The sequence below is a fragment of the Bombyx mori genome, chromosome 15 (assembly GCF_030269925.1).
Source record: "Bombyx mori chromosome 15, ASM3026992v2".
NCBI lineage: Eukaryota > Metazoa > Arthropoda > Insecta > Lepidoptera > Bombycidae > Bombyx > Bombyx mori.
This window is the reverse complement of record NC_085121.1, coordinates 8,212,903-8,226,900: the sequence shown is the minus strand read 5'-3', so window position 1 is coordinate 8,226,900 and position 13,998 is coordinate 8,212,903. Positions and strand designations below refer to the sequence as shown.

Sequence of the window (13,998 nt, the reverse complement as noted above, 5' to 3'; positions counted from 1 at the left end):
CGTCACCATTGCTTTGTTCATATATTTCGCTCGCATAATTTGTACTATAATTTCGGATGAGCGGGCATTTCGTTCCATTGACAGCGGATGCGTACATAATGACATAGATGACTTCATTGGGTATGTGATCTTATTAAATAGGATATGATATGCTTTTTACGCTAAACTGTGATGCTACTGCGCACAATGATACCTAGACGGTGTATCAATATCAATTGGTAATTTTAGTTTGTGAGCTCCTATCCTTGCTGAAACGTAACAATGAATCAACTGTTCAACATGAAGTTTGATAAGATAAGGAAAATTATGCATACGTTCGTTACCATTATTTTTTTAATTTTAATATTCGCTCGTACCCATTATATTGGTGTAGATAGACAGGCAGTCGAATAGATTTTAAATAAGAGAACGGCTAGATAAGTAAATAAGACTTCTGCTACAGATCGGATAGGGAAATAATACATGCAGTCTGATGCGACCGTGATTGCATAGTATCCGTACGTAGGTAGCTTACGATTATTAGCCGCATAGTGGACACCATAATAACCTCCGGCGGTAAACTGTACTAAACATTACAGTATAATATATTTTTGGGTTGGGAGCATCGCGAGACCGCACGGGTAGCCACCACCGCGAAGTTGTAACGCGTTCCAGTTTTTACATCGGTATGACAACCACACGATATAATTGAGATTTCGATGTCTCATTTCAAGTTGTGTGGCGTCTTTCATGCTCTGTTGTCTATTGGCTATGATAACCACAAAACACTTGTTTAAAAAATATATGTATTGGTAAATTATTCCATCATTGTTAACATTTAGTTGGTAAATAATAATAAATTGATTATTCGAGAAGTTTTGTTGGCTTAAATAAACTATCTAATGATGTGATTTAGTAACACGCTAGCAACGAGTCGTGAACTGTAAAAGGTGTTATTCGATTAGATTTGATTAGTACACAATGTTGAGGATGTCTTTGAATCGTCATCTGAATAAGAATACAATGAAAATATCATGAAGGTCTGACCTCGGACCTCGTTCCAGTGGACTTTAATGTCCCGACTGCTTAACAGCATTACAATCGTTCTCAAATTACCGTCTACATCCGCGTTCGCATCACGAAATTCCGTTAAACCTGTTTAGGCTACAATCGGTGTTAACAACTAACGGTTCGAAATGTTGCAGAATATAAGCGTGCACAATGTTTTCGATGAACGGTAACAATTTCAAATTCGCAGAACAAAAATTATTGATATGCCAAAATGCTCGACGACTAATTAAATATTAAATTGGTCGTAAAGGTAGAAAAACACAGCTTCCGCGGAACACGTAATTGCGTCGCTAGATTGAATTGGCAGTGAGCACATCGCGCCGGTCGATTAACAATGCGTTATGAACTCAACGCCAGTACAACACACCGCCTACGTTCTGTAGCGGCCGCCGACACCGCGCCACATCCGTCCCGCAGTGATTGATAAACCAATTTGACATCATTGCCGTGGGAATATGTACGGTACATGCCTCCGTGACCCAATGATGCCTGTTGACAATAAATAAAAAATTTACACAATATTTAAAAAAAACCTTGTCAATCGATCTCAGTGTTCAACAGTCCGCAATCAACATCCTCTAACTACGAACTTATGTAAGGTAATTTAGCTTAAAAATATTGGATCGGTGATAACCACTTCAGGACTGCACCATCTAATTTTCATGTTTTCAACGCAAATGGTATGACTATCATAGTAAAGTAACTAGCTGCTTTAGTAAGGCATACTTTTTCTTTTCTTTTACAAATAAATTGTATAGTCATCTTTACTATTACTAATAACTTTCTCTAACATATGCCAATGGGTAACGTCGCTGTGTAGCCACTCAACTCTTTTGATTCAGCAATACTTTATGCCAAACTAAGAGAAATTAAATTTGAACTTTAATAAAATAATAATGTGGTACATTTAATTCCTCTCTGTTCCTTAATTATTATGACTACAAAATTAAACCCTTACCAAACGATACCTTCTTTAGGTTATGATAATTGTCATGGAATTGAACGTTAGCCTTGGCAGTCTTGATCTACGTAATTTATTGATTTTTGTTTAGACCATCGTTAGTTTGTTTAGATCTACGTATTGCAAATATGTTTGTTTTCCTTACAGTTGCATTTTGATATATTACTACGTGAAGCAAAAACTTTGTACTCCTTTTTACGAAAATTTTGCGGACGGAGGAGTATTAAAATTTTCACACTTATAGAGAATATAGAGAAGGACTGCAGAATGTTAATATTTTTTTAAATTATGCATAAAAAATACATTAAATCAATAAAAACAAACATTACACACACGCGTGCATATTATTTGCTTATTGTCAAACTTTTCTTATTGTTTATAGTCTGTGGTCAAATTGAGAATAGATTAAAATTAAATATTGTTTGTTTTTATTATTTAATATTTGTCTAAAGTGTAGTCATGGCGAAATATGTGATTAACGAAGTATAATAAAAGTGTTTGACAATAGAATTATAATAGTGTACAAACTTATAATTTCAATTAATTATAGTCGAATTTCGACTACCGGTGGACCACTACTGCTATTAAAAACGCCAGGAAATTCCTGATTATGTCGCTGAAGCTTAGTTTCATGCAAATTAAACTTAATAACAAACGGTTCCTTGAAAAATAATGATTCATATTACAATGTGTGAAAAATGTGTTAATAGGCGTCAACACATAAAATCTTGACCCAATGATTTTTATCTTGTGAAAATGATATTTACAAAGTCTTGAAAGACTATTAGAAATAAATGTCGGGGAGGGGGAAATGTGGCCACGTTTGGCGGATACCCTTTTCGTAGGAGGCTGGTGATGTAAGATCGGCTGGCTCCGGCGGTGATGTCAGCGCGCCCACGACGACTTCACCCTCCGCACCGCACCTCCTCTCGGTACAGCCTTCCGCAAACCTGCGACGCGTATTATAAACAGTTTACAATTTCAAATTTGAAAGCAATTGTAAAATAATCGTACACAATAAGCTTAATTACGTGTTGTTTGCATTTCAATACACCTGATTGTTTGCAAAATAACTGCAATGAAATTTTCTTGAAAATTGAGATATGTATTTACCGAAGCGAAACGTATTTCAAAACGAAATAAGCATGTTATATGAAAACACGACTAAATGTCACAATACTGTAGTTTTAGTACGCGCACTATCTCTATGGGATATTAAAATTTGTATTAAATGAGTAAAGTGAATATCGTTAAAGAATATACCTTTCGGTAGGCAGCGTCTTAGCTCTGCCCCTGGCATTGCTGAAGTCCATGGGCGACGGAAACCACTCACCATCAGGTGGGCCGTATGCTCCTCTGCCTACAAGGGCAATAAAAAAAAGAATAAAATAAAACGTTGTTAAATGATAAATTCTAAAGTAGATAATAGTCACATTGCCGTTTTAGATTTGCAGATTCAGGTCAAGTAGCACTAGGCACCATATTATAGTACGTTGGTCGATTAGATTATTTGGAAAAGGAGATAAGTTGACGTTTTAATTTTATTTATCTATAATAGTTCATTCAATTTTGCTTTAACTACTATGTTGTAATCTTATATCTTTAAACGAGCAATTCTTGTATATATATAATCTGAATCTCCGAAACGGCTCGAACGATTTTCATAAAATTTAGTATACAGGGAATTTCGGGGGCGATAAATCGATCTAGCTACGATTTATTTTCAGAAATGTTTTTTTATTCGTGTTTTCAATAATCAGCTTTATCGATAATCAACTTAAACATAAACTTATTTTTTTTATTGAAAGAAAATAACATATAATATCAATATGAATATGTAATTCTTATTTAAATATAATTTCTAAAAACACAATTTATAAAAAAAAACCGACAAAGCTCGGTCATCCTCTAGTTTTCTTAATAGGGTACATAAAATAATGTAAAGTCTAATGAATGTAAGAGAGCGATATAATTTTTGTTATAAAATAATTTACCTCGATGAAAGCGTGGCACCATCAATGTACTGTAAAATAGTTAATAGAAATTATAAAAATTTAGTGAAGAGCGTGGACATTTTTAGTTTTGCTCTTTGACTATTTCTCGCCAATCTGCCATTTGAAGCTCCAGAAGTTCGATTTCCACAATAACAGCCCAGTGGTATGTAGGTCGTCGGACTGTTTGGTCGCCATATGAAACTTTCACATATATACCTTCCGTGACATCTTCGAATTCTTCATACCCTAAATATTATATAAGGCTGTAATGTTATGTAGGATATTTTAAACTGGAGGTCTATTTCGGTTACGTTACGTTAGTTATAGTGCATTTCAGATTGTTAATTTTGCATGTCAATATGAATGTCAATATCGCATATACTCGTATGTACTTTTATCTTAAACTGTCTCAAACGAATCACGTCTCCCATTGTACCCTATGCTGTCTATTTACTTTGCATCATAGAGTGGTCATGTGACTAGAGTTCCTAAGTGAAATACTTTTATGCTTCTTTTTGTTTTTTAACTAAATATGCCCAGTTCTCGTGTAAAATTCGGATAGTTTATTATTTTAGATAATATGTGTGATGATATTCACCTGTGTAACATTACCTTACATTTACAGAGATAATTTTGCTTAAAAAACATAAATTGAGTTAAACAGAACATGTGTGATGATAACCATAACATAATATGTGAATACAACGGGAAACGGATAAAGTGTTCCGCACACTTATTCATAATAGTAAATATAGATTTCCTTACAAATGTAACGATGGTGTAATAGAGTTTCATTGTGATGATATGTTTTGTGGTATTAAAGATGAAGTTCTTAAATATACTCGAGTGAATGTGCGAACCTTAAGGGTGTAGAAATGGAGGGTGCGATCTTAAGTGTGTCTGGTAACAACAGCAGGTTCAGGACCCATTTAAAGAATGCAGCGAGTGCAATATGCGCAAGAACTTTGCCGAAGCAAAGACGTACTACAGATGCCAGTACGACGAGTGACTCCCGACATCACACGTATCCGCGCATCACGCCTCCTAAGCGAACGGCAATCACGTGTCGCATGGAATCCGTTATGTGTCCAGCGCCGCCATGTGTCGCCGCGACGTTCGAGCAGTCGGATCCACCTCGGGACATCATCGATGCTCACAAGTCGAATAAGCAAAATGGAATGATCAAATTGAAAGGCACTTTGGCAAGGTAAGTTTATCCCATTGTATTTTTGGTAAAAAAATAAAGCAATTAGTTAAATAAGCAGTAAAATATTATGTACTTATTTGTTTTTAGATAGAAAGCCTTTCACTGACTTCGCAAAACGAACTTCACGAAAGGATTAATTTAAAATATCTCGTCCGAACCCCGTTATATTGTCGTCAGGTGTCCAGTTTTACGTTCAGATATTACAAAAGAAGAGTAACACGTAATTTTGTTGTTTCTCGGATAGGTACTTACCGTAAATTGTTGACTTGCTCTTACTGCTACGGAATTTACGCAACATTATTATGTGTATTAGGATTTAAGATGGAATGATTAGGCATCAGATACTACACTTCATAATGCGCCGCAACTTCACTCTCAAAAGAAAGGATTCGCTCAGTGGCCGCAAAACTAAAATCTTATAATTTTCGTTACGTGTATCTGTAGATAAAATGATCGTTTATTCAAGCTCAAATTGTAAATCTGTTTTTTGATCTCTTCCGAAGTATTGTGGTGCTTTTTAATAAATGCTTTGCGATTCCACTGGACCGTGCTTCACTTTTATCGTATTGTTGCTAACAGATACCGTACCTCATAGACAATCCAGATGTAATCTTGACTCATGTTTACTTTATAAAATTTATGTTTCGTCAAACTGCTAAACTGGTTTTGCTTGTATTTAGATTTCAGTCAGAAAATGAATGCTATATAATATTATACCTGTCCGTCCCTCAAGAATAATTTAGCCGTTTATTACGAATGATATAATTAAAAAAAAAAAATTTGCTAGTTCGGAGTTTACCTTAAACGTATAAATAAAATAATCTGTTATAAGTTGCATAAAATGTTTGTGGTCGTGTTCTTTTTTCACTAGAGTAAAATGTTTGTGGTCGTGTTCTTTTTTCACTAGAGGAGTCATTTTTTGGAGTTTACTCCTTAAGAATCGATTTACATATATAGGCCCGGGGTATGAAAATTATGGGGACCAAAATCGTACTAGAGAGTATAGCATGTCACACGAAATGCGTTATGCGCCTGATTGGCCATGGTGATGCGTGCGCGCGCCAATCAGGAGCCAACGCGCGGCCGCGTTATCGCAGGTGACGCCGGGCTGCTGCGCCGGCAGTCCGCCACAAAGCCTCGTACTGATCGCGCGTTTCTCTCATTATTGTATTTTCATATATTTGTTAGTCGTTTGTTTTGTGTCTCGTTAATTTGTTAATAATCTGTAGTGTATCGTGTTGTCGTAATATAGAACTATTTCTCGTATTGTTTCGTTTAATTTACCGACATCGTTTTGCTTGTGGCCGGACGCCGTTCGGGTTCGATTCCTGAACGTATCAACTGTTAGTGGGTTGATACCCGAATATAACCCGCTACAAATCATTTATTAATAAAGCTTTTTTAATAAATGCATATTTTACTGTATTCAACTGACACAAATTTATATTTATATCCAGTAAACTCCAGTCGTGCGTCGGAGCGGACACACACACTTTTTTTTTTATTGCTTTGATTGGTGGACGAGCTCACAGCCCACCTGGTGTTAAGTGGTTACTGGAGTCCATATAAATGTTCTAAGGTCTCAGTATAGTTAGAACGGCAAGAGCATTTCACAAGAACTTTGGTATCAAACTGTATTAGTGTCAGTATGAGTGCGTCTTATGATTTAAAGTAAATGCTTGGTAGTCGCAAAACTCGTAATATAAAGAATATGCATTACAAAATCGTCATATTATGCCGTCACGTGTTGTTTGATGATGAGCGGCGAACGCTAGCATAGCTCGTCGTTGGGTCAACAACATCAGCATGACATCATGGTGACTTGTTTACCCAGGTCGCAGGGTAGAGGTGATGTAGCTAATTACGCCGCTACGCCAATTGTTGATTTACTACGGTTCATTCTGCACCTCTTGAATATTTAATGTCGCGGACGGGCCTAAATCAATTATAATTATTTTGTCAATATGTATTACTGATCATTAATACCTTAAATAAAGAGTGCATTCCAGAACCGACTGTATTGAATATGACATTAAGTATCTATTGTGTTAACGCTGTACTCTTCGACCTGCTAATGATATTGAGAGTTAAATACCAATATGTTTTACAATATGCATGACATGGGTCATGGCCTGGTATAAATTATAAACTGAAGTGAAAATTCAAAATTGTAATTTTTTTAGGTGATTAACATGGTATTTACAAAAAAAATTGAATTACAATTATGATATTAAAAAATATTTGTGTAATTAATAGGTATTCTTGAAATCCAAGTACCATACTCACACTTAAACTCAATGGTTGCGTCTGACAAAATATGAAGTGTGCTTAAAATTGCACAAGAAATAAATTCGGATCCAAATGCACCATGAATACGAGAAAATTCTAAACGGGATATAAACGTATCCAATATTTATTATTGTAAGCGGAAGCGATATTGTGGCGGTTTGTTGACCCAAAAAACAGTTTCACACCTGACATTTTACTTCGTGGTACTTAATAATTACTATCTAATTAACGAAAAAAAGAACAGGAACGCATAGAATATGAGTCAGAAGTTAACGATACGATTTAAGGAGGACACATGACGGCTACAAGGCGTTCATTATAATAGCTAATTTCGTTACTATGACCTCACTATTCCTAAATGTCTAAATTGACAAAATCGTAAAAAAAATGTTATTCAAGCGGAAATTAATTATGTCCACTCTCAAGAAATAAAATATCCAGCTTAATAAGTGAATATGAATTAGATGTATATTTTTTATAATTTCCTAAACTGAATATCGCATAATACGATATCATCGTAACTTTATAGTCGAATAAGAATGAAGTAAATGCATTGATATGTAAAATAAAATCGTGTTGTGTGCGAGCGCGAACGTAAAAGTCCGTCTCTTTCCCACACCATGATGTCATGGTATATTTTTGTAAGCACTCAACCGTTCGAGTCGCACGCGTTTTTCGTTTGTATTTTTACTATCATTATCGTATCGATAATTTAACTGTCATGAACAACATGTAAAATCTTTTGTTATGAATCTTGTACGGCGTCCTCGTAGCAAAGCAAGGGTATTTAATATTTCCGGTCATGATATTTTCGTTAAGGTGACACTTTTGACGTCCAACTTTAATAGCTACTTATTAAATAAATTCAATGATTCCAAAGCTTGGGAATTAGGTTTAATTTTAGATAATAAAATGAATAAAAACATTAAGCAGCATGCACTAGGAGAGAAACAAATAGTAATCTTCTTCTTCTTCTTCTCAGTCGTGTCACTCTTGACAGAGTGGTCGTGATCGTCATGTAGTGTTGGAAGGGGCAGACTTGATGCGTCTCACGATGTCGCGCCATCTCTCCCTGCTCGAGGCCATTCTACTGCACTCATTTAGGGGACCTCCCACTGCAGTTTTAATTTGGTCGGTCCACCGCATTGGTGGCCTCCCGCGCGGTCTTGTACCATCAACGCTTCCCTGTACAACGAGGCGTTCTATGGACCGGCCATCTCGTCGCGAAACGTGTCCGAAGAAATTCACCATTCGAGACTGTACTATACCAAATAGACGCTGCTTGATGCCGAGTTCCTGAAGTATCGAGACATTTGTACGAAAGTCGGTCCACGAAACTCCAAGCATTCTTCTCCAGCACCACATTTCCAGAGCGTCTATTTTCTTCCTTTCCACGTCTCGCACGGTCCACGTCTCAGCAGCGTATAGAAATATAGAGAATATTAGTGTTCTAACGAGCCTGATCTTTGTGGTTTTGGTTATGTTTCTATTTCTCCATACTTTCCTCAGCCCGTCCATCGCCGACCTCGTGATAGCCATGCGCCTTCTGATTTCGTCCATGCATCCGCCATTATTTGAGATTAACGCCCCAAGGTATATGTAGGACTGGACCACGTCGCAACCCGCTATTTGAGTCACGTCCGGCGAGTTATTCATAGCGCGATCGACAATCATCACCTTGGTCTTACTGCGGTTAATCTTTAATCCAAACTCAAGGCTCACACGTTCCATCCTCGACAGTAACTCCCCCAAGCATTGCGCATCAGTTGCAAACAAAGTGGTATCATCCGCGTATCGCAAGTTTGCAATCCTATACCCCCCAATTGCTACACCATCTGTCCAGTTCTCCAAAGTGATGCGCATTATGATTTCTGTGTACGCATTGAATAAGAGCGGCGATACAATGCAACCTTGGCGAACCCCAGCACTTGGATGGAAGTTATCAGAGAGAACGTCATCCGCGCGCACCGAGGCCGTACCATTCTCATATAAGCGTCTCAGTAGGTGCACAAGATGTTTCGGTGTCCCCAGATCCAGTAAGGTCCTCCACAAAACAGGCCATTTCACCGAGTCAAATGCTTTGGAGAAGTCAACAAAACAAATGTATGTCGGCCTGTTGAATTCTCTTGCTTTCTCAATTATCTGACGTACGATGAAAATTTGTTCCCGAGTGCCTTTCCCCCTCACGAAACCGGCCTGTTCCGGAGCAATCTCTTTGGACAGATAGGTTTTTAATCGCTCATTCAGAATATGTAACATAATTTTGCTAGAATGTGATGTAAGAGCAATTAGACGATAGTTGTTACATTTCTTCGTAGAGCCCTTTTTATGCAGGGGAGTAAACACGGTATGTGTCCATTCCGACGGCCAAACTCCCGTCTGCCATACCCTGTTGCATATCTTATGAAATATGTGGTCACCGCGTTCTCCTAAGGCTTTTATTGTTTCAATAGGAATTGCATCTCTACCAGTCGCTTTCCTGTTTTTGAGGTGTTTTATAGCAGCCCTAACCTCAGACAGGAGAATGCTTGGCTCCAAGTCCTCATCGTTTGGGTCTGTACTTGTAAATTGCCGTGACTGTGGATCCTGGAATAACGATTGACAGTAACTCTTCCATGTTTCAGAGATTTGATCCAACTCTGTTATCAGTTCGTTTTTATCATTTACAATAGCCCAGGTCTTAGATGGCAGTGATTTGGTAATGAACCGTATTTTGTGGTAGAGATCTCTAGATTCATGCTTCATAGCATGTTTTTCGACCTCTTCACAAATGTTACGAAGATGAGAGTTATGATCTCGTCTGCAGCTGGCCTGAATATTGGCAGACAATACATTCAGTTTGTTCGTGTCTATGCCTTGAGCTTTCTTTCGACGTCTCTCTTCAATTAGGGCGAGCGTACCATCGGTCATCCAGTGTTGGCGTTTGCGCATTTCCGATATTGGTTTGGACTCTATTACTGCATTTTGAATGAGGTGTTTAGCCTTGCTCCATAACATTTCCGGTGTAGCCTCATTGTGATTAACGTCAGTCCACTCTGTCCATTTCCGTTCGAACGCCGCAGTAAACTTTGCCCTATCTGTTACTTCGATCCTCCTTTGCGCTCTACTACTTGTAAAAAGGAAAGGTGACTCCGATTTCATAAAGTTTCTTTCACTAGACCGCCAGACTCCTTCGCCTTGCGAGTAAAAGAAGAGTGTGTAAAAGGGGAAGTACCTAATATTAATAACTTAAAAGAAATACGTTATAAATAATATATGTACTAACTTACATGTACCTACCTACTTTACAGGCATTCCCAAGAAACAACGCACACATCTAAGCACATACATTAAAATGGAAATTTCAAATATGTATATGCATTAATTACAACATCTCAAAGCTTCAAAACAATAGACGCCACTAATTAAATGCTACAAATATTGTGGTAATAAGATATTATTATTTCATTTCAACTCATTCTAAATAATTGCCTACTTCTGCTTCGAAGTACTCGTATTATTTTGGTGGAAAGGATACAATAATCCGTTTAAAAACAGAATAAAACCTCTTTCTGAGTGAGTTTAAGTTTTATTATACCTCTATTATGGCTTAAAATAACTACTTGACATGAAACTGATTGTTTAATCGACATCGATAATTTATACGATGTTATTCCTTCTTATGGAAGTCATTAGTAAACACTTGTAAATTACGTGTTTCTTTACTAATTTTGGTCGAATCTTACCCACAGATACTGATACAGCCCACTGAGTTTGTCGCCGGATCTTCTCAGTGGGTCGCGTTTCCGATACGGCGGTAGATTCTGCGAAGCAATGCTCTTGCTAGGGTTAGTGTTAATAACGTCATCAGGTTTGAGCGTCTTGAGCTCACCTACTTGTTAGGTTACGTTGAGATAGCCTGTCAAGTATAGATAGGAAAAAAGGTTGAATCTGCCCACGGGAATTGAACACAGTATTATCGCATCACGTTACACTGGTGCCCGTATCTTTAGACGTTTCGTCAAATAGTCCTCCACTCTTAACTCATCCGATGATGCTCGAGCATTCCTCCCAAACTTACTCGAGTTTGGTATTTTTAGTCGACCATTACAATATTCCTCCTTAGGAAACGCCTCTGGGACTTTGTTACCGCGAACAAAATTCTCATAGACGAACAGTTCGGATTCCGCGCTAAACACTCGTGCGTACAACAAGTGCACCGCCTCACGGAGCACATCCTGATAGGGCTAAATAGCCCCACCGAATGTAGTTCCGCCTTGTCGTGGCGGTGGGGCTTAAGCGTGCGTCCCTAAAATCGCGTGCAGAGGAATCTGTGTGGGACGCCGCGACCAAGAGAACTGCGCCCAGCTCTCCTTGGTTGCCTCCGTATACAGCGGGTGCTCCTTGAGAGAGAGCGAGGGACTCTCTCCCCATGCCCTTTGCACTGGCAAAGGGAGGCATTCAGGGGATGAGGGGTTGGCTCTCGGGAGCTTGATGAGCCGGCGGCACTTTTGTGTTTTCCGGCTGCGGGTTGCCATGTCCCCGGCTTCGGTTACAGGGGAAAGCCTTCCAGATAAGGGAGGTACCGGCTCGCCGGCGTGGCTCCACACCGCGTTGTGGGCGACGGACAGGCCTCGGCCACCGTCGGCCAAACCGTAAACCCCAGTCATGGGAAGCGGGGGCTCCTGCCTTTACTGGTCGGAGCCGCGAGGACGCAAACCTCTTCAAAAATGCCCCAATCTCAAGCTCGACACCCGGCGATGGGATGTATGGCTGGAGGGTTTCCAGTCCCGAGGGTGTCGTAGATCCCAGGGGACCAAACCCCTGGTTAATAAAAAAGGAATAAATAGAAATGATGGACAATTGTACAAAGTTAGTACCCCAGGAGGGTACCGCCCGCGAGTCGGGCGGAGAATCCCTCCGTGCTTCCACCTCAGTGGAAGCACGCTGCCCCACGTATTCTGGGGGGGGGCAACAATTGCCAGGATGAAGGAGGCTGTGCGACGGGCAGCGGAATTCCCGTCGAACTGAGGCGCTCCCCGATCGCCGGCTCGATGCGCTCTGCGCTCGCCAGCGACTCGGGTGCGGTCAACCCCACCAGACCATCGGTGGGGAAAAAAAGGGGGCGAAGGAAGACCCCACTATCAACGTCCGACGACGGCGGCGCGTCATCCTCCAGCACCGAGGTGCCGGAAAAGACGATGGCCATCGAGGAGGTGGCTCCGGTGGTTGCGGGGCCTGCCGCAAAGAAAGAGACGATGCCCGCTCCCCAGTGGGCACCAGTAAGGAGGAGGGGCGCAGTGTCACCAGCGACGTCGGTGGAGTCGATGTCGACGTCGGCCGCGTCCCTGGCTAGCGGGGACGAGGCATTCCGCGACCTCGACCTTGCGCTGGTCAATCTGGCTAAGCTGCTGTCGACCGTGGCTGCCAAGGGCGCCGAGCCAGGCAGCAGCTACCGGAAAAGGCTCCGGGAGGGAGCGGCTATGGTTAGGACAAAGTTGATCCCCACCATGTCCAAACTCGTCGCGCAGCTGGACTCTATGGAGAGTCGCATTCTGAGGAACTCCCCCGTCTTGCAAGAGGGGACTCCCTTGTCGCCGATGCCTGCGCTGGCACACTCTGGGCCTCCCGCGAGGAAGATGGATACCAGCGTGCCCTCACGACCCGTGATGAGTGTGGCGGCGCCCATGCCAGCGCCTACTTCTGTGGCCCCTGTTCCACGAGTGCCTACTCCCGCGCTCCCTCACCCCCCGCGGAGGGTTGAGTTGAGGCCTGCGCCGCCTCCCCAAATATCGGCCACCCCTGCATCCGTACAAAGAGGAAGGTTAAGGCCTGCGCCAGCGCAGGCTGAAGACATCCGTTCGCCACTGGCGAGGATGATAGACGAGTGGCCGGCGCTGCCGCGGCCCAGGCCTGCAGAGCCGCCAAGCAGAGAGGAAATGGCGGCCTGCATCTCGCGGGCGGTGGCGGTTGAGGTCCGCAAACACTTTGCCGGCCTCGAGGAGATGCTCCGCTCCTCGATTGGTTCCGGAGATGGCGTCCCGGCACCAACAGCCACGACCGCTTTACGGGATCAGGCCGCCCAGCCGACTTCCACTCCTGCCCCATCCGCAAGGGTGGCACGACGTGGAGGCCGGAATATCAGAGGTGCGGGTGCCCAGAATCCCGGCCCGCGATCCCAACCACAGCCTCGCCCCCTTCCTCCGCCCCCGTTAAGCATGGACGAGGGCTGGACAGAAGTGGTGAAGCGGGGCACCACAGCACGGCGACAGATAGCAGCTCTGGCAGCTCCCCGAGGGGGTCGAGCGCCGACCGCTACATCCCGAAACACAGCGCTGGCGGCCGTGACTGCTCCCCGCGAGGGTCGAGCACCGGCCGTTGGCAAAAAGAAAAACAAAAGGAAGAAGCCGCGCGCAGCGGGGTCGGCTGCCGTGGTAGTGACTTTGCTGCCGGCCGCTGCCGAAAAGGGCCTCACCTATAATGAGGTGATGGCCCGGGCGCGTGCAGCTGTAAACTTG

At 41.7% G+C, this 13,998-nt stretch overlaps 1 protein-coding gene across 11 annotated transcripts in view; it reads left to right on the top strand.

Annotated features, from left to right (window-relative positions):
- The window catches only part of LOC101738615 (uncharacterized), a 67,856-nt gene that overhangs the window by 13,104 nt on the left and 40,754 nt on the right, over window positions 1-13,998 (top strand). For 4 of the 11 annotated variants that reach the window (XM_021349536.3, XM_021349534.3, XM_062672535.1 and 1 more), the window contains exon 2: window positions 4,631-5,212. The exons of 4 other annotated variants lie outside the window; for them this stretch is intronic. In XM_021349536.3, coding sequence (XP_021205211.1) covers window positions 4,881-5,212 — 332 coding nt within the window. In that variant the 5' untranslated portion in view covers window positions 4,631-4,880. The remainder of the gene's footprint in view (window positions 1-4,630; window positions 5,213-13,998) is intronic. 3 more of the 11 variants (XM_021349539.3, XM_062672538.1, XM_062672537.1) reach the window with 1 other exon arrangement.